This window comes from Brassica napus, unplaced genomic scaffold, assembly GCF_020379485.1.
Source record: "Brassica napus cultivar Da-Ae unplaced genomic scaffold, Da-Ae ScsIHWf_883;HRSCAF=1252, whole genome shotgun sequence".
Classification (NCBI taxonomy): Eukaryota; Viridiplantae; Streptophyta; class Magnoliopsida; order Brassicales; family Brassicaceae; genus Brassica; species Brassica napus.
This window is the reverse complement of record NW_026016922.1, coordinates 26235-46060: the sequence shown is the minus strand read 5'-3', so window position 1 is coordinate 46060 and position 19826 is coordinate 26235. Positions and strand designations below refer to the sequence as shown.

At 36.6% G+C, this 19826-nt stretch overlaps 4 protein-coding genes and 1 pseudogene across 4 annotated transcripts; all 5 read left to right on the top strand.

The window, feature by feature from the left end:
* Positions 1 to 1567: 1567 nt before the first annotated feature.
* On the top strand, positions 1568 to 4285 carry LOC106454000 (zinc finger BED domain-containing protein RICESLEEPER 1). The gene is made up of 2 exons (XM_022719635.2): positions 1568 to 2088; positions 2259 to 4285. The coding sequence occupies exons 1-2, from the start codon at positions 2052 to 2054 to the stop codon at positions 4136 to 4138; spliced, it is 1917 nt and encodes a 638-aa protein (XP_022575356.2). The 5' UTR covers positions 1568 to 2051; the 3' UTR covers positions 4139 to 4285.
* A 547-nt stretch (positions 4286 to 4832) lies between these two features.
* LOC106452092 (zinc finger BED domain-containing protein RICESLEEPER 1) lies at positions 4833 to 7091 on the top strand. Its single transcript, XM_013894113.3, has 2 exons — positions 4833 to 5100; positions 5248 to 7091. Exons 1-2 carry the CDS (start codon positions 5055 to 5057, stop codon positions 6930 to 6932), a joined length of 1731 nt encoding a protein of 576 aa, XP_013749567.2. The 5' UTR covers positions 4833 to 5054; the 3' UTR covers positions 6933 to 7091.
* A 908-nt stretch (positions 7092 to 7999) lies between these two features.
* Positions 8000 to 9796, top strand: LOC125606415 (probable protein phosphatase 2C 43). Its single transcript, XM_048775484.1, has 2 exons — positions 8000 to 8339; positions 8514 to 9796. The coding sequence occupies exons 1-2, from the start codon at positions 8052 to 8054 to the stop codon at positions 9486 to 9488; spliced, it is 1263 nt and encodes a 420-aa protein (XP_048631441.1). The 5' UTR covers positions 8000 to 8051; the 3' UTR covers positions 9489 to 9796.
* A 474-nt stretch (positions 9797 to 10270) lies between these two features.
* Positions 10271 to 12982, top strand: LOC106452089 (dihydrolipoyl dehydrogenase 2, mitochondrial). Its single transcript, XM_013894110.3, has 2 exons — positions 10271 to 10604; positions 11445 to 12982. The coding sequence occupies exons 1-2, from the start codon at positions 10341 to 10343 to the stop codon at positions 12693 to 12695; spliced, it is 1515 nt and encodes a 504-aa protein (XP_013749564.2). The 5' UTR covers positions 10271 to 10340; the 3' UTR covers positions 12696 to 12982.
* Positions 12983 to 13757: 775 nt separating this feature from the next.
* On the top strand, positions 13758 to 19547 carry LOC106452090 (annotated as a pseudogene).
* Positions 19548 to 19826: the final 279 nt, after the last annotated feature.

The window sequence follows — 19826 nt, the reverse complement described above, 5'->3', positions numbered from 1 at the left end:
GGTCAACCAGTTTACGTAAACGTGAGAACACTTTATCACTTTAAAATGTTATTGTTTATGATCAGAACTGAATTATTGAGTTTTATTGTTCGCTTCAGACATCTAACAACAGTTGAAGGTTGTTCGGATATTTTATTTGATCCTCAGATTTCATAAATCTAGTACTAAAAATCAATCAATGTGTGTTTATTATGATTTCAAAATATTATTATAGCAATTGTGAACATAATTAGTATTAATCTTAATAATATTGATTTAAAAAAAAATTATTTACTTTCAGGATTCTATTCCGCGTATTTTGAGTCGACTTCAAGAGAGTTGAAGACTTTAATTTATTATGTTATGCAAGTTTTATGTTATTTTGGGTTTTTTATTCTAAACTAATTATGTGTTTTAGAGGGTCGAATAACCTTCAATTTCTTTTATTATGCAACTATGTTTTCTGAATTTAAAGAAGCTATACTTTTTTTTTATTTCACATAGTTATTATTTTGCTTATAATATGTTATTTATCCACCTTTTTTTATTTTATTTGTTAAACCCCTAAGTCCATAACTATTACAACGTGATAGACGAAATATAAAAAAAAAAAAATTTCAAAACTTCTTCTCAAACTTGCAAACACCATATGTTAAATTTTAATATTAGTGCACCCATTATAAAAAGTATATGGCTTTGTCTCTGATAATAATCATACCTTTAGTTTTACCTCACTATGGTTTAAAATATACATTATGTTAAAGATAATCATAATATATAATTTTAACATTAATATAGATATTTTATTCTGTGTGAAGCGCGAATTAATAACTAGTATATTGAAAAAGAGGCAATGTTGTCAATTTACGACCTAAGAAATTAAAATAAGCCACAAATATAAGCCCAATAAAAAAAAACTGGGATAAGACATGGGTCTTACGCAGGGTACATTTATATGAAAATTATATAGGAAATATCGTGTGGAAAAAAATTATATTATTGATCGAATTAATATATTTGTCCTTAAACAAATCTTTTTTAAAAAAATTGTTAATTACATAATTTGTTTACTAATGAGCTGATCTCATTTTTAAAAATATTTTAGGTCAAAAAATTATTTATCGCATAAAAACTTAACGTTTAAGTCGAATAATCTCATGCCTACTATTTGGTTACAATAAAACTATGTCAGCTAGGTTTTATATCATGATTTAGCAATTTAAAAGTTAATTATGGTTATGAGAAGTTTACGTTCACGTGTCAATCCTATCTATCTTCGATATTTTTCTCCTTTTTGTGTCAGTTTTAGTAATTTATACTTGTTTTGAAAAATTCAAAACACAACATATTCAAAAAAATCTAAATTTTTAATATATGATCAATGTAACTGTGTAATTTATTTTAATAGTAAAGAATTAAACAAAAATTATAGAAAACATACAAATTATTAGCAAATCTTCATTATTTAAAATTACTAATTACTATATATATCATAATCACATTAGGTAATTCCGTATGTTTTATTTAAGAAAATAATTTATAATAAATATCCACGTTGCTTTAGTTAATATCATATGATATCATATAGTTGGTATTAAATGTTTCTAGTTAGATATAAAAATCGAATTAGACTAACATATTTTTTAATTTCAATGTAAGGCTGACACGTAAGATTAATTAGTTATCTAATTGATTGACACAAAAGCAATATATATTTTTTAATTATTACAAAATTGAAATTACATCTTTTCAAATGTTCCTCAATTAATATATAGGGGATATCTCTCCTTCATATCATACATTATATATGGAGTCAGATACAACAACCGAATACACCATTTTTCCCTCACACGTAAATATTCAAAACAATCTCGTCCGTCCACTACGCACAGTACTTCACCGTCCGATTCATAAACCCCCTGAAAAAAAAAACTATCCAATTACAAAAAGCCACGTACGTCGATAGATAGTAGCAGCGTTCCCGCCAAAATCAAACACTAAAAACCCCAAATCGTCTCTTCTTCCATAAAATCGTCTCTCTCTCTCTCCACCGTTCGTCTCCCCCGAAACACATGGACAACAGAGATCTCGCCTCCGGCTCCTGTTCAGGTACTTGTTTCTTTATTCATTTAGTGGATTCGACCCTAAATTTCTAGGGTTTGTTCTGTTCCGATTTAGCTCCTTCGATGTTTGTGAATCTATCAGTGTTAAAAAAAAAAAAAAAAAAAAGAATCTATCAGTGTATTGCGTGTACTGATTCTATCCTTAAATCGTTTTAGAAATGCGGAAGAAACTAAAACTGGACGATCATGAGGAGGAGGAGGTGGATTATAGTCGTCCTTCGCCAGCAGATCCGGAGAAGGAAGCTTTCAACGCCCTAGCGAGGTCGTTCATTCGCAGCGGGGTCAACCCCAACACCATCAAAACCCCTTCCTTCACAAAGCTCATACGTCTCCTCAACCCTAATTTCCGCCCCACTGTTTCCATCCTCGAGAAAGAAGTTCTGGAGATACACCAAGAATGCAAAGAGAAAGCTAAAAGCTTTCTCAACAGTTTCCAAGGGAAGTTAACTCTCTCTTACGAATGGATTGTTCTTGGTCATGGGTGGACTAGAGATTCCCTTAAAGGCCCCGTCTTGCAGGAGGATTTCGTCTGCATCACTGCTCATTTCGTTGATGATGATTGGAAGGTCAGGAGGTGGATCCTGGGGTATGCTGGTGAGGTGGACGTGGTGGCTATGGATGATCTTTATGTTCACGGGTTTAGGAAGGCTGTTCAGGGGTTTGAGATTGAGGGGAAGGTCTCTACTCTTTTACTTCCTAATGATGAAGGGTTTGATGAAGAGACGTTGGGTGGTTTCAGGAGAGGGTTAGAAGAGAGGGGAGATAGCTCGATTGCGCCGCCGGTTTTTCTTGTCTATTGCTGCGCTGATCTTTTCAGGTTAATGGTTCATGATGTGTTTAGGGAGTTAAGCGGGAAACTGCTGGAGGATTTGCGTATGATTGTTGGATGGGGGAAGTGTTCGTCTGAGAACTGGCACCTCTGGGTTTCTAATCTGCAACGAGCTGTTGATATGAAGAACGAGGATGAGTTCTCCAAGGATGAGATTTACGATGATTATGACAAACCGTCTGATGAAGAGTGGGTGAAGATTGAGACTTTTAGCAGGCTCGTTGGTTGTATGTATAAAGTGGCGGTGGAGCTTTTCGAGGGAGGGTATTCGACGTCTAATGTGTACTTCTACCTTCTTGCTGAGCTGAAGGTGATGTTGGAGAAGGAGCTTGAGGGGGCTGGTAGTGATTACTTTCGCTGCAATGCTAAGTGGATGTTGAAGAGGTTTGATAAGTATTGGGATCATATGTTTCTGGTTTTGGCTACTGCTTCTGTGTTGGATCCTAGGTTCAAGATGAAGTATCTTGAGTTTTACTGCTCTAAGAAGATTGACAATGATGAAGGCTCGAAAGCTGAAACTGTTTTGGGCTATTTGCGTAGTCTGTATGCTCGCTATGCAGCTAGTGATATCTGTCAAAAACCAATATGCCCGGTTGCTAAAGTTGACTCCAAAGAAGAAGGTGAAAATGATGATGGAGGAGGAGAAGAAGAAGATCATGATGAATTACAAGATGGTGAAGAAGATTACGATGATGAACAAGAAGGAGAAAATGAAGAAGATTCTGATGAAGAACTAGGAGAAGGAGAAGAAGATTGTGAGGATGATGAAGAAGAGGAATATGACGAGGAAGAAGATGGAGAAGAAAAGTATGATTCTGATTCATCAGAAGAAGCAGAGAGGGAAGCAAGAAAGAACAGAGAAAAGAAGCCTGACGCCTGCAAAGATTTTGCTTTCTTTCAAGAATTTCTCAAGTTTGAAGGATCATCTCCAAGAGAGTGTGGTGAATCAGAGCTTGATGCCTACCTCAAAGAACCGGTTATGGAGTGGAACAAAGACTTCAAAGCAGTGGACTGGTGGAGAGAAGAAGGTCACAAGTATCCAGTTCTCTCTCGAGTAGCTCGAGACATTCTCTCAATCCCAATCTCACGAGCCACGTCGTACCATGCTTATGGAATGGACAGAAGAGAGCCTCCTGCGTTCGTCGTGTCCTTGGAAGCCGAAGTTGCCAACGCCATGATGTGCAGCAAAAAATGGTTACGACTTTGACAGTCTGTCAGAATTGGTAACAACATTTCCTTTTTCTAGTTTGAACTTTTACCCTTTTGTGGTCTTCATGAAACTCAATATCTATGTTTTTCGTTTTAGTACTATTCCATCTACGCTTTCTACAGCTGTGCAATGTTCTTTTCTGAAGGTTATATCTTTGTTAGATTAAATGAAATTTTAAAACAGAAAACAAAGAGTTCCATTCAAGATATTTCATTGGCGTTCTTATAGTAAAAAATTACTGAAAAATGGAGAAAAAAGTGACAAGAGTATGTTGACAAAAAAATGACGAGTATTTTACTTGGAAAATGTTGAGTTACTTTTTCTTTTAAACAAAAAAATGTTGAGATACTTTTTAATATCCATTTACATTCATTTTATAATAAATTAAAAATTACTTTACATATACAAAATAATTCAGTTATGTAATTTTTTTTATTAATTCTTTTGTTTGATGGATGAAAAGGCTTTAATGCTGTAGAAACTTTAAAAGAAAAATCATAGTTAAAAAGTTAAAACATGAATATTTTCATACTACAGTATAGTTGTATCTTGCAGTTAATGTTTTGAATGAAACGACAAAACTGATTTCAAAATGGGCCGAATATATATTCTGCATATATTCGTAATACCATTAACGAAATCACAAAATCCAAACACAATATTTGAAATAATCTCATCCGTCCACTACTTTCATTATAAACCGTCCGATCCACCGCCTCGATAATCAAACCTCGAAAAAGCAAAAAACATCCAATAACTGAAAGCCACGTAGGTGGTTATATAGCCTTCCCGCCTAAATCACAAATAAAGATCTTACAACAGTATATAGAAAATCGGAACCGTCTCTGTATTTAACCTAAACCCTCTCTCTCCCCTTCTTCTCCAGTCTCCACACAGAAGAGCAACCTTTGCTATGGACAACAACAGTGATCTCGATTCCAGTTCCGGCTCTGATTCAGGTCCTAATCTCTTCTTTTGTCTCTATTTAGGGTTATCTTCTCATGATTTTGTACGGAACTAGGGTTTATTCTACAGTTTCCAAAAAAAAATTAGGGTTTAAGTGCTAATCTCGATGCCTAATGATACTTTACTATTCTACATTGTAGAAACGATGAAGGAACCAAACATAGACGTTCCTGTGGAAGATACTGTTGACGATCTCATGGACGACTTTGAAGATGATGATGATGATGATGATTTTGAGGAGGAGGAGGAAGACGATGATGATGATGACATGGTTGAGGATGAGGCAGATGGTGTTAACAACCCTATCTCCAACTGGTTAGGAATCACTCCAGCTTCCATCAGGAAAGAAGTCCTCAAGATACACGAAGACCGCAAACTCAAAGCCAAGAGATTCCTCAACGACTTTCAAGGGAAGCTAACCCTCTCTTACGAGTGGCTGCTTCTCAACAACCAAGGCTACTATAGAGGCCCCATCAAACACGAGGACTTCACCTGTCTGGCTGCTCATTTCATCGATGATAACTGGAAGGTCAGGAAATGGATCCTCGGCTACACCACCGACGCGTCCGTACCTTTAAATGATGTCTACATTCACCATTTTCGAACCGCTGTTCAGAGCTTCGACATTCAAAACAAAGTCTCTACTATACTGCTCCCTAACGATGAGGATTTCGATGAGAAGACGGTTGACGCTATCAAGAAATGTGTGGGAGAGGGAGGGGTTAACCCGCCGGTTTTCGTGGTGTACTGCTGTGCTGATCTGTTCCGGTTGATGGTTGATGGTTTGTGCAGCGGGTTTAGATGGACTTTGTACGAGGAGCTTCGTATGTTGGTTGGGTGGGGGAGGTGTTCGTCGCCTAACTGGGATTTGAAGCTGTATCATTACCAGCGAGCTGTGGATATGCATAAGGAGGATGCGTTCTCCAAGGATGAGATTTATGATGATTATGATAAGCCGTCTGATGAGGAGTGGGTGAAGATTGAGACGTTTTGTAAGCTCGGTGGGTGTGTTTATAAAGTGGCTAAGGAGCTTTTTGAGGAAGGGTGGACGACTTCTAATGTGTATTTTCATCTTCTTGCTGAGCTTAAGGTGATGTTGAAGATGGAGGTTGATGGTGGTGGTGGTGGTGGTGGTGGGAGTGAGTATTTTCTCCGGAAAGCTAAGAAGGTGTTGAAGATGTTTGATAAGTATTGGAGTGGTATGTTTTTGGTTTTGGCTGCTGCTTGTGTGTTGGATCCGAGGTTTAAGATGAAGTACATTGAGTTTTACTGCTCGAAGAAGATTGAGGATGATGAGGGATCAAATGCTGAAGCTGTTTTGGACTATTTGCGCAGTCTGTTTGCTCGCTACGCAGGTAGTGAGTTCTGTAAGAAACCAATATGCTCGGTTGATACAGTTGACCATGAAGTGGATGAAGAAGATGAGGATGAAGATTATGGTGATGATGAAGAGGAAGCAGACAAGGAAGAGAAGGAGAAGCCTGATGCGTACAAGGACTTTGTTTTGTTTCAAGAATTTCTCAAGTTTGAAGGATCATCTTCAAGAGAGCTTGTTGAATCAGAGCTTGATGCCTACCTCAAGGAGCCGATCATGGAGTGGAACAAAGACTTCAAAGCGTTGGAATGGTGGAAAGAGGAGAGCCAAAAGTATCCAGTCCTGTCTCGTGTAGCTCGTGACATTCTCTCCATACCGATCTCACGTGCCACGTCTTACGATGCTTATGTTACGGACAAAAGAGAGCCTCCTGAGAATGTTCTGTCCATGGATGCCAAAGCTGCTAACGCAGTGATGTGCGGCAGAAGCTGGTTACCACTTATAAGATAGTGTGACCAAAATGGTAAGATCTTCTCTTTTTTTCTCTATCTCTATTAAGAACTTAAAGATGCTTTTGTATCCGTCGTTAAACTTAACAGCTCTGCTATTTTGGTTTTGGTACTTTGGTTTCCTATTTCAATATCAGTAGCATGTCCTTTTGTTGGAAGAGTTGTTTACACAATCGTATTATGCACTATGCAGAATCTAACAAAAAAAAAACATGAAACTTCGGAAATAGAATAAAAAACTATCTTTTGTTAAATTAAATTTGAATATCATAATTTATTTGGAAAATCGAGGAAGACTAAGCGTAGTAAAATAATAAACGTGCTTACCTACGTCTCTCTTTGCTTATATAGCTGGATAATCGTCACTAATTCGTCTTTTTCTACTTTGAAAATTACATGAAAGGGTCTTACTTATGGACATATGGTTGATAAATAACAAAAGTGTACAAAGCTATAGCCGTATATGAACATGCGATGAGAATTTCAACACGCCACATTTTGTTCAACGAGGGATTAAATGAACTATATTTGTCTACTTAATTGACCGGAATTAGTAACCAACCAGCGTCACCCTTTTGAAGTTTGGAGTCGACTTTCCTTTAAAGAAAATCGTTTTAGTTTGCTAATTTATCTACAGATTTTTAATAAGTAAAGAATTAGTTAGCTTTGATTTAAATAACATAATTAACAATGTTAGCAAACATAAAAATATCATTTTACGCCTCTTTACAATTTTTTTAAAAATTTATTCGGTCATCAAGTGAGGTAAAGAGCCATACACGGTGGCGGTGGATTGGTAAAGAGGCCAAGTGGTTCAAAAGGTTGCACTCATGTTTCCCACGTGTAACTCGCCACTGGCCAAAGTACAATATTAATTAAAATCTTTTGTCTTAATTGGGTATTCAACCACCAATTTAACAGATAAGTGTGGTGGACACATGAGTATCATGCATTTTAAAAACACCTATTTATAGATATTTACACTAATAAGATATTTTTACCAAAAATTATCTTAAAACAGAATATAATATTTATATATTAGTGACATATATATTCTCAACATATTCATGTAGAACTTCTTTTTATTTCTTTAATACTTCCCCCAAAAAAAAAAATTAAAATGCGTGCAAGCAGAGGTTCTTCACTCACCCAAAAATGGCTGCTTTTGACACAGCTTTGTCTTCTGAAGGATCTCGTAATCAGATGCGTACGTCAGTTCATCAGAAGAGCTAAAGCGATGCTTCTGAGTCAAAACGTCGTCGTCGTCGAGCCCGCTGAGATCAGTGTCGTCGTCGACGTTAAGTCGTCTCAACAAGATCTCAATAGCTTTCAGATTGCTCAAGTTCGAATCCGTGACTCTGTCTGTATCGAGATTCCTGTTCCTGAAGAAACGCCTCTGTTGGGATCGGTATGTGTGTGATGGGTTTATCGCAATTTCTCTGCTTTTGATTGTTTTAAGGTCAATCCAATTTGTGTTTAGTTAAGAAAGAGATGTGATTTGATAAAGTCGTCGCCTTTATTGCTGTTCTGTTGTGTGAATCCTCTGTTTTTTTTCTTTCTTATCTGTCAATTTTCGAAACAGGTCAAGACTTGTTCTGTTACTGAAGAGGATGTTACTGAGTTTGTCCCGAAGATAAGTTCTGGGAGTTATGCGGATAAAGGCTCGAGGGAGTACATGGAAGATGAACACATATGCATAGACGATCTTTCATCTCATCTTCCCTCTTTCTTCTTTAGATTCCCACTGCCCGTTGCTTTTTACGGTGTCTTTGATGGCCACGGTGGATCTGAAGCTTCTCAGTATATCAAAGAGAATGCAACGAGATTGTTCTTTGAAGACGATGTGTTTAGAGAGTCTCACTTTGTTCTGAACAACTTTTTCTTGCAAGAAGTGGAGAAATCTCTCCGGGAAGCTTATAGGTTAGCTGATCTCGCCATGGAGGATGAAAGCATTGTTAGTGGTTCGTGCGGAACAACCGCATTGACAGCTCTTGTGATCGGGAGGCACTTGATGGTTGCTAACGTTGGTGATTGTCGGGCAGTGCTATGCAGGGGAGGGAAAGCTGTAGATATGTCGTTTGATCATAAGTCTACGTTTGAGCCGGAGCGGAGACGGGTGGAGGAGTTAGGAGGGTACTTTGAAGGAGAGTATATATACGGTGAGCTTGCCGTTACAAGAGCTCTTGGAGACTGGTCACTGAAGAGGTACTCTTCCTTGGGAGGTTCTTTGTCGCCTCTCATCTCAGACCCGGAGATTAAGCAGGTGGTTTTGACCGAGGAAGATGAGTTTTTGATAATGGGATGTGACGGTGTTTGGGACGTGATGACGAGCCAGTATGCTGTTACGTTTGCCAGGCAAGGGCTGAGGAGACACGGTGACCCGAGGAGATGTGCGATGGAACTTGGAAGGGAAGCGTTCAGGCTTAACTCGGCGGATAATGTTACAGTGTTGGTCATCTGCTTCACGTCGTCATCTTCAACTCCCCAGAGGAGGAGAATACAGTTTTGTGTTTCTGATGAAGCCAGAGCCAGTTTGCAAGCGATGCTACAAGGCTAACGTGTTTGTGTGCGGTCTTGAGGGGGACAAAGTGTATATAAACATAGAAAGCAGAGAGCAAAGATTGTTTGATGACATTTAACATCTCTCTCTGATATTGGATGAAATAAAAAATGAAGCAGACAAAAAGGAGAAGATGAAGTGACTTACTTGTGTTTTGCTGTTTTAAGTGTGCATAAGTGTTGTAGCCGTTTTTGATCTGTGTTGATTGGCTATTTTCTCCAGTAGAGGATTAGTGAGCACTTATGTACATAATAAACTGATTTAAGAATAAAGGCAAATCCAGGTTATATAAAGTTTTATCTCTCTTTTTTTGTTTCATTTCTTACAGATTTCAAAAAAATATACACTATTCTCTTTCTTTCTCTAATCTTCATCTGCATTTCATTATTTCATATAATGTTATATTCACTTTTTATATACCTTTTTTTTTAGCAACATAAAATTTCATTAGGAAATTAAACAGAGTTTGAGCAACATAAAATTTCACTTTTTATATACCTAAAAGGGTGGATGGTCCATATGTAAAATTGTAAACCATGAAGTATCATCATATATAAATTGAATTATTAGACAATCATCTATCAATTATCATATGATTTATTACTCTGTGGTGTTTAATAGTATGGATTGATTTTGGGTTCTCCTAATTATATGCCATAACACTAACATAAATAATTGAACCGGATCCGAAACTTTTATTGTGGTTCCGAATTGACCAAACCGAAATTAAACCGGAGACCAAACCGGATTCCGTAAACTAAAGGAACAAAGGGGAGAAGCAGTGAGTGCTTCCGTCTTTATTCGACTCTTCAAAGAACCAAAGTCTCCGCCTAACAACAACAAACAACGATGGCGATGGCGAACTTGGCTAGGAGAAAGGCTTACCTTCTCACCAGAAACATCTCCACTGCCCCTCTCAGATCCTCTTTCTCCTTATCCCGCGGCTTCGCTTCGTCCGGATCCGACGAAAACGATGTCGTCATCATCGGCGGCGGTCCTGGAGGCTACGTGGCGGCGATTAAGGCCGCACAGCTCGGTCTCAAGACAACCTGCATCGAGAAGCGCGGCGCTCTCGGTGGTACTTGTCTCAACGTCGGCTGTATTCCTTCAAAGGTGATTCATTTCAATCGTAGAAATCAATTTTGTTCATTCAGATTCGATCCGTGAAGGAGTTTAAATTGATTTTCTTGGAGGTTTAAGAGTCTGCTTGTGTGATAAAACGCATTCACTAAATCAGATCTCTTTGTTCCTTGTTAATATCACTCTGTTTATTTTTTGTTGTTGTGTGATGTGTTAGGCTCAGGCTCTGCCACACTCTGTTTTAGCTTTGATGGACCTATCGTACGTTGTCTATTAGCTTCTGTTGAATGAAAAATCTCATAAAGCTTCTATTTTTCTTGTATATTTAGGTTCTTCTTCAGTTTTTTGTTAACCATGGTGTTAATAGCACTCTGTTTTTTTGTATTAGGCTCTTCCACACTCTGTTTTAGCTTTGATGGACCTATCTTACGTTGTTTATTAGCTTTTGTTGAATGAAATATTCTCATAAAGTTTCCATTTTTCTTGTATATTTAGGCTCTTCTTCACTCTTTTCGCATGTACCATGAAGCAAATCACTTTTTTGTTTTGCTAACCATGGTGTTAATACCACTCTGTTTTTCCTTTGCTGTATGATTGTGTTAGGCTCTCTACACTCTGTTTTAGCTTTTGATGGACCTATACAACGTTGCCTATTAGCTTTTATTGAATGAAAGCTTCCTTTTTTTCTTGAATATTTAGCCTCTTCTTCACTCTTACATGTAGCATGAAGCATAAAAGGTTTTGGTAACCATAGTGTTCATAGCAATCTGTTTTTTTTTTATATATGATTGTGTTAGGCTCCTCCACACTCTGTTTTATAGCTTCTGTTGAATTAAATTCTCATAAAGATTCCTCTTTTCTTGTATATTTTAGGCTCTTCTTCACTCTTCTCACATGTACCACGAAGCAAAGCACGTTTTCGCTAACCATGGTGTCAAGGTCTCTTCCGTTGAGGTCGATCTCCCTGCCATGTTAGCTCAGAAAGACACAGCTGTCAAGAATCTCACCCGCGGTATCGAAGGCCTCTTCAAGAAGAACAAGGTGAACTACGTTAAGGGCTACGGCAAGTTCCTCTCCCCTTCTGAAGTCTCTGTGGAGACAACCGATGGAGAAACCACCGTTGTGAAAGGGAAGCATATCATTGTTGCAACTGGCTCGGATGTCAAGTCTTTGCCTGGGATCACCATCGATGAGAAGAAGATTGTCTCATCGACAGGAGCACTGTCTCTGTCTGAGATACCGAAGAAGCTGATCGTCATTGGCGCTGGCTACATTGGTCTTGAGATGGGTTCTGTGTGGGGAAGGCTTGGATCAGAGGTCACAGTTGTTGAGTTTGCAGCTGATATTGTGCCTTCTATGGATGGTGAAATCCGCAAGCAGTTTCAACGTTCGTTGGAGAAGCAGAAGATGAAGTTCATGCTCAAGACTAAAGTAGTTGGCGTGGATTCTTCAGGAGATGGCGTCAAGCTCATAGTGGAGCCTGCAGAAGGTGGAGACCAGACTACTCTCGAAGCTGATGTTGTCCTCGTCTCAGCAGGAAGATCTCCCTTCACATCTGGACTTGATCTCGACAAAATCGGAGTCGAAACAGACAAAGTAGGGAGGATCCTCGTGAACGAGAGGTTCTCAACCAACGTTTCAGGCGTTTACGCTATTGGAGATGTGATTCCAGGACCAATGCTGGCTCACAAAGCCGAAGAAGACGGTGTGGCTTGCGTTGAGTTTATAGCAGGCAAACACGGACACGTGGATTACGACAAGGTTCCTGGCGTTGTCTACACATACCCTGAAGTTGCCTCTGTGGGTAAAACCGAGGAGCAGCTGAAGAAAGACGGTGTGAGCTACCGAGTTGGGAAGTTCCCGTTCATGGCTAATAGCAGAGCCAAGGCTATCGATACAGCAGAGGGATTGGTCAAGATTTTGGCTGATAAAGAGACGGACAAGATCTTGGGGGTTCACATTATGTCGCCAAACGCGGGAGAGTTGATCCACGAGGCGGTTCTGGCGATTAACTATGATGCGTCTAGTGAAGACATTGCTAGAGTCTGTCACGCTCATCCCACCATGAGTGAGGCTATCAAGGAAGCTGCTATGGCTACCTACGACAAGCCCATTCACATGTAGAAGAAGCTCCACAGGTAAAATCACGGTTTAGTTTTTGGTTCTGTTTAGGCCAAATCGAGATCTTGAACCCGAGTGGTTTTGGGTATATTTGGTTTGGTTTTATATTTTCGGTTTTAAACCTTGATTTTTTTTTTTACTTTCTCGTTGATATGGGATGAGCTCAAAGAATATAACTTTACCACTCCTTTGCAATAATTTGAAATGCTCAAGTAACCAACTATGGTTCATCGGGTTTGATCGTTGGTTTGCTTGACCCATTTTAATCGAGTAAACCAAATTCAGTGTGATTTCATTGTTGGTTTTTCTAATATCGGTTCTACTTCCAGATTTAATCATTTGGTTCGGTTATATTTTTTTGCTCCGTTGAACACAAGTTGGATACAAATATTACTCTTGGTGTATAAATAATTAAATATACAAAGACACCCTGGGTGTTTCAAAAAAAAAAAAAAAAAAAATACAAAGACACCCTGGAGATTCCGACAATTATGAAGCAACTATGGAGTTGTTCCAAAAAAAATAGAAAAATTGGAGCAACTATGGAGTAATTGGAGGTTCAGATTATATTAATAATTAATCCCGTTAATTGTGCTGTATATTCTTAAGAAATTCTACTTATGATGATCTTATCTTCGTTGACAAAAAAAAAGATGATCTTATCTTTGTAGTATAAAAATCGATTAATGGAAAATACAGAATGCTTGTCCAGCTTTCTCTGCTTAATTATTAGATACTTTCCTTCTTTGTCTTATACTCTTATTCTTTAAATTGATTAAACAATTCAATAAAAGAAACAAATCCGGTCAAAGATTATATTAAACCTCACCAAGATTCTTAATATGACTTAAAACTTTTACCACACCCCTCAAAGCTGATAAGTATATATATATATATATATATATATATATATATATATATATATATATATATTTTTTCTTTTTTTTACAACGATAAGTATATATTACAAAGCAATAAAGTACACTCCCCCTCAGACACATCTAAGAACACGCATAACCATTCTTCTACATAAGAAACATGGTTTTTTCTTGCATCACAAGAAAAATGTTCTCGGTTCTTCCTCTTCTCGTCCTCGTTCTCATATCAATCACCCCTTTGTGCTCATCTTATACTCCAAGTGACAAAGTCACAAAAGAATTAGTCGTCCAACTCTGCTCAAAACCGACACTTTACAAAAACTTCTGCACCGCTTGGCTGATCTCCGACCCAAAAACATTAACCCTCGACTTACACGGTCTTCTCGGTATGATCATCGAAAAGACCCAAGGGTTTGGGTTCAGGACCATAAAGTTGACGAAAGGCTTAGTGAACACCACAACTGATCCAAATCTCAAGATGATATATGGGTCTTGCTTGACAGATTATGAACAATCCACTAAAGGGATCGAGGTAGCAAAAGGATATGCCAGCTCCAAGGTATACTTCTTAGCATATATGGCGGCTTATAAAGCGATGATGGCTATATCTGATTGTGAAACCTTGATTGAAGCACAGCCAATACCTACTTATTTTTCGCGTCGCGTAGTGATGTTTGAAAGAATGTGTAGCACTGGTATGGTTTTCTCCAAAGTTTTGAAAGAAGGCAAATAGTATTAAATGCTACTGTAACAAAATAAATGCATAAATTCAGTGTAACTTACTATGTCTTGCAACTTTGCCAAACAAGAATGAAAATCCTCCCTCTCCTAAAAGATGCATATTTTTATGTGGGGCGAATTATTCTTATATGATTTTCTTATACATATTTTTTTGATAATAAATTGTTGTACAAATCTATTTTTTTTTGTCTGGCCAGTGTTTCTATTTTATATATATTTCTTATTCAAAAAAAATATATTTCTATTTTATATAGATGGTCTCCGAAAATCATTGTATGTTGATTAAAAAGGCTACCGGATATTACGTAAAAAAAATAAGGAATGAGCAAACAGGATTTTTTTAAAAATAATATACAAATAAATTTTACTCCATTGTCTTATAAAATAAACTTGATTTTAATCCGCACACCCGTGCGGATAACATTTCATTTATAGATATAAAATTTTATATTATTTTGTATAGAATAATTTATGATAATATATTACTGTCATTTTAAAAATAACTTAATAGATGATATATAGTTCTAAATATTAAAATTTAACATATGTTAACAACTTTATTTTTTGTAAAAATTATTACATAATTTATTAATATTAATCATTTTAAAAAGTGAATGATATTTAGTCACTTTAGACGGTGAATGATATTTTATTTATTTATCTTAATTAAATTATTTTTCAAAATATATTGGTTTACCAATTCAACATAATTTTAATATGTTTGCACAAAAAAACATAATTTTAATATGTAATTCATAAATTACTTCTATTTTAATATAATGTAGAATATACCTATAAAATTTATAAAATTAGCATATAATTTAATTATTTTGTTTATGATAAAAATTTAATTAAAATTAATTTTTAAATAATATTATACTACTAATTGCAAAATTAATCAGTGCATTAATTAAAAGAATTTTAAAAAGATTTTGTTAGATTTTTTCTCAACATATTTTGTTGTCCTAAAACTAAAATTTAAATTTATAGTTAAAAATGGATTTATTATTAATATCCTTATAATTATTTAGAAATGTTATACATTAAATAAACTAATGTAAACAATAAAAAAAATTAATTGAATATATGGACCTAGATATCTAGTATGACTATTTTGTAGTAGATAAAAATGGTACTTCTCTTTTAATAGATAAGATGTTTATTGTGAAAGTCTTTTGATGCCGTTCAAAAGAAAAAGAAAAAAAGAGTGGACGTTTTTTGGTTCAATGGTTTATCAAAAGTTCATTAATGTTAAACATTTAGGATTCAAATTTCAAACTAGGTGACTGTGCTGGCACAAAAAAATATTTACAATATAAAAAAAAGTTAGTAATGTTTAATTTCAAAATTTGCATATTTTATATAATTACTATGTTAAATGTTGTTATTGCTTTTATCATTATTAACAAAAAAAAAAAATTTACTGTTTTTTCAAGCACAAGATCTACAAATTTTTTGAACCGAGTCTGATTAAGATAGGAAGCAGTCTTTTTATAACGCTTAGGTGATCAGTATTTTTACTGATATAATAGTATTAATTATACTTATTATCAATATAAATATTTTTATTTTTATGTTCAAAATGGAACCAAGCATATATAAAATAAGATTCTAATTCATACATTAATTTCAAAACAAAGAAAATCAACATAACCAAACTTAACCAGGTTGAATAATAGAATACACAAATTTATATAAAAATTAAAATAGTTATTTTTAAATTAAATTAACGTTGCAGATTTTGGAAAAACTCAAGTTGAGGAGAGTCAAGAGTGTATTAAAATTATAAAATCAGTGTTTTGTAGACAAGGTTAACAAAGAAAAGTACGAAAGTGTTGTAAGGATCTTTGCTCTAAAAGCATCTCCAAAATCTCTCTTATAACTTTAAATATAAAGTTTTGTGCATTACAAAAATAACCTTAAAACCATAAATTTTATAGTTTTGTACAGTAAAACCTCGAATATAAGGTTTCACTATACACAACTTTATATTAAAAGTTATTTACTTTCTAATCTTTTTACTTTTGTAACTTTTAAATACTGTTAATAACTTTCTTGTTTGATCATTTTAGTCATTTTTAATACAAAATATTTTATTAACACTATGACAAATATTATATAAAAATAGTATTACATCAAATAAATACAAAATACAAAAAAACTGAACACAAGATACAAAACAAAAAAGTTCATTTATCATTTCAAAATGTCTTAATTGATCATATATGTGATCATTATGGAAGTCATAATACTGAATAATTATGTAACTTATTTAAATTTAATGAATTAATTTGTATGTTTTTACATGGAACATTTTAATATAATATTTAATTTATTAGTTTTGTTTATAATACTTTTGTTCTATACTTTATAGTTATTATAAAAGATTTATGCTTTTAGTTAAGTTTTGTTAAATATAAGGACTGTTATGTAAAATATAAAAGTTTTAAGGTTTGATATAAGGTTTTGTTTTTGGAGATAAACACACTCAAACCCCTTTTTTTTTTTTTGTCTTCTGGTAGATTAATATTGACTTAAACAGGATAGTACACAGGATAGTACACAAAGCCAGCAAAGGTGATCAAACCTTTCTGGAGCCAAAAGCTGGTGAGGTGATGGACACCATCCAGAAACAGAGATTGATACAACCATTGAAAAAAGAAACTAGACTGAAAGATGAAAGCAGAGTTGAGGAGGATCCAAAAGGAGATACATGATAAACTGCACCAATGATGAAGCTGACTGGAATCGGACGAAGAGATGAGAGTGACAGCAGAACACACCAATTAACACAGGTTGAGAGAAGCCACGAGATAGACTGGAAGCACACTAGCATCACTAACACATACACTGAATCGAGACAGGTTAGAATCCTTAACCGTCGCTGTGAACGCCCTTCAATCCCAACTTCAACTCGCCATTGGACCTTGAGTAGGCTCTCCGCACGCCTCATACGCACCATCACCCCAAGACGAAGCCTATAAAAGCTTCTCGAACCCGTCTTATTCACACAGCCGGTAACTGGATAATAACCACTCCAAATCCAGAACTAAAACGATCAACACAGCGACAAGCGAACACAATCCAACTATCTTCTTCCGTTCCTCTCATATCTAAAGAAAAACTCGCAAAAGTCTCTGATCATCAAAGAACAAAACAACTGGAGTTGACTCCAAAGAACAGAGACAGCACTCCCAGGCCCAAGCCAAACGCCAAGCCACATCCGCAGCTACACCTCACGTACCCCTCCACAAAGGCTACTACTGTTTGTCCCATAAAAGACACAGAGTATAGAACCTAATTCCAAACCTCACGCACCGCCATCAAACCAACCGAAAACAAGATCTACGAAAAGGAAAACGAGATCTGACAAGGTCTAAAGACTTAAAAGCTGACTCCCTTACCCTACAGCCGAAGACGCCTCGTCGATGCTCCAAAGGGAAGCCCCAGACCGTCGAATCTAGCTCTTCAGGAGAAGATCTAGGGTTCCAACGCCGAACAAGCTTCAACCAGAGACACCAAACATATCGACACCGACAACGAAGAGGAGTAGGAGAGCAAAATTAAAAGGCAGAGAGGGAAGAGATGCAACCGGCGACGACCGAAGAAGCCGAACGCCGGTGCTCACGAGATCGCTTTACTTTTCGCTCTTTTTTTCGTCGGCGGCTACGAACTCTTATTTTTAGTCCGTTCTCGAATTGTCAATTCCAACACACTCAAACCTTACATTTGAAGTTTTGTCAAACTTTAAAATAAATGGGCTTTTAGAGATGCTCCGATGGAGATTTTTGTTTTTAGAACAAGTTTCAGACTTTAATTGGACATCATCTATTCGCTGCCAAAAAGGTATGGCTCGGGAGGTTAATTAATGTACTTAGTTTCCTGTTTTCTTTAAATTTCTAAAAGAATCTCAATTTGAGAAAAATTATTTATTTTATTCTTTTTTTTTTTGTCGTCTGTATTATTAAATGGGACAAAAGCCCATGGAAACAAAACCAAACAAACTTTACAAGAAAAGCCAAAATATAAAAGGCTAAACTAAACAGAAACTAAAGCCCACAAAGCCCATTAGGGTAAACCGTCGTTGAAGAAAGGACACCGCTCACCACGTGGACGATCGCCCTGCGATCAATGAAAACGTGTCAAAGCCAGAGTCCACCATCTTCCTCCGGAAGAAACCAGTCAAGAGACACGGCGGAGCTCCGCCCATCGGCGAAGAAGAACCAATAGAGAAACCGCTCAAACAAAAACGGCCTTCATAAGAGATTCAACCGAAAAATCTATTCTGGCGGATCTACGCACAAAAAAAAAACCCCGTCTGCAATCGATCTGAAAACTGTGTATTTCAACAAGTTTGAGCAGATCAAGAGTCGGTTGGAACATAGAAGAACGGAGGCGTAGATCAAACGGAGTCGGGATAAACCCGAGATAAGCCGGCGAGGAACAGTGCTACAGGAGCCACTGTCTCCCAGAGTCTAAAGCCGGCGAAGTCGGTGCTAGCGTAGCCACCGCTTCCAGAGACAAATCCGAGCGTTCATCAAAAGAATCGATGCAACGCCGGAAGCTAAGCCGGTCGGGAACACCGAAACCGGAAGGAAAAACCATTGGACTCTCTAATCCTCTCAACAACCATTAAACCTTCTGAAGGATTTTTTTTTGATAAGAAGGTCTAAGGTTTCGAGAGAAAATTCTCTCACTAACAGAGGAAAGAGAGTCTTGGGAAGACGGTGTGAGCTACCGAGTTGGGAAGTTCCCGTTCATGGCTAATAGCAGAGCCAAGGCTATCGATACAGCAGAGGGATTGGTCAAGATTTGGCTGATAAAGAGACGGACAAGATCTTGGGAGTTCACATTATGTCACCTAAGGCAGGAGAGTTGATCCATGAGGCGGTTCTGGCGATTAACTATGATGCGTCTAGTGAAGACATTGCTAGAGTCTGTCACGCTCATCCCACCATGAGTGAGGCTATCAAGGAAGCTGCTATGGCTACCTACGACAAGCCCATTCACATGTAGAAGAAGCTCCACAGGTAAAATCACGGTTTTGTTTTGGTTCTGTTTAGGCCAAATCGAGATCTTGAACCCAAGTGGTTTTGGGTATATTTGGTTTGGTTTTATATTTTCGGTTTTAAACCTTGATTTTCTTTTTTTACTTCCTCGTTGATATGGGATGAGCTCAAAGAATATAACTTTACCACTCCTTTGCAATAATTTGAAATGCTCAAGTAACCAACTATGGTTCATCGGGTTTGATCGTTGGTTTGCTTGACCCATTTTAATCGAGTGAACCAAATTCAGTGTGATTTCATTGTTGGTTTTCTAATATCGGTTCTACTTCCAGATTTAATCATTTGGTTCGGTTATATTTTTTTGCTCCGTTGAACACAAGTTGGGTTCAAATATTACTCTTGGTCTATAAATATACAAAGACACCCTGGAGATTCCGACAATTATGGAGCAACTATGGAGTTGTTCCAAAAAAATAAAAATTGGAGCAACTATGGAGTAATTGGAG

What these genes read in the sequence shown, in the direction of transcription:
- LOC106452089 (XM_013894110.3), top strand. Translation starts at nt 10,341, where the DNA reads ATGGCGATGGCGAACTTGGCTAGGAGAAAGGCTTACCTTCTCACCAGA. An exon ending in TCGGCTGTATTCCTTCAAAG is followed by an intron (nt 10,605 to 11,444) that starts GTGATTCATTTC and finishes TGTATATTTTAG; the next exon opens with GCTCTTCTTCACTCTTCTCA.
- LOC106452092 (XM_013894113.3), top strand. Translation starts at nt 5,055, where the DNA reads ATGGACAACAACAGTGATCTCGATTCCAGTTCCGGCTCTGATTCAG. An exon ending in CAGTTCCGGCTCTGATTCAG is followed by an intron (nt 5,101 to 5,247) that starts GTCCTAATCTCT and finishes TCTACATTGTAG; the next exon opens with AAACGATGAAGGAACCAAAC.
- LOC106454000 (XM_022719635.2), top strand. Translation starts at nt 2,052, where the DNA reads ATGGACAACAGAGATCTCGCCTCCGGCTCCTGTTCAG. An exon ending in CGCCTCCGGCTCCTGTTCAG is followed by an intron (nt 2,089 to 2,258) that starts GTACTTGTTTCT and finishes AAATCGTTTTAG; the next exon opens with AAATGCGGAAGAAACTAAAA.
- LOC125606415 (XM_048775484.1), top strand. Translation starts at nt 8,052, where the DNA reads ATGCGTGCAAGCAGAGGTTCTTCACTCACCCAAAAATGGCTGCTTTTG. An exon ending in AAACGCCTCTGTTGGGATCG is followed by an intron (nt 8,340 to 8,513) that starts GTATGTGTGTGA and finishes TTTTCGAAACAG; the next exon opens with GTCAAGACTTGTTCTGTTAC.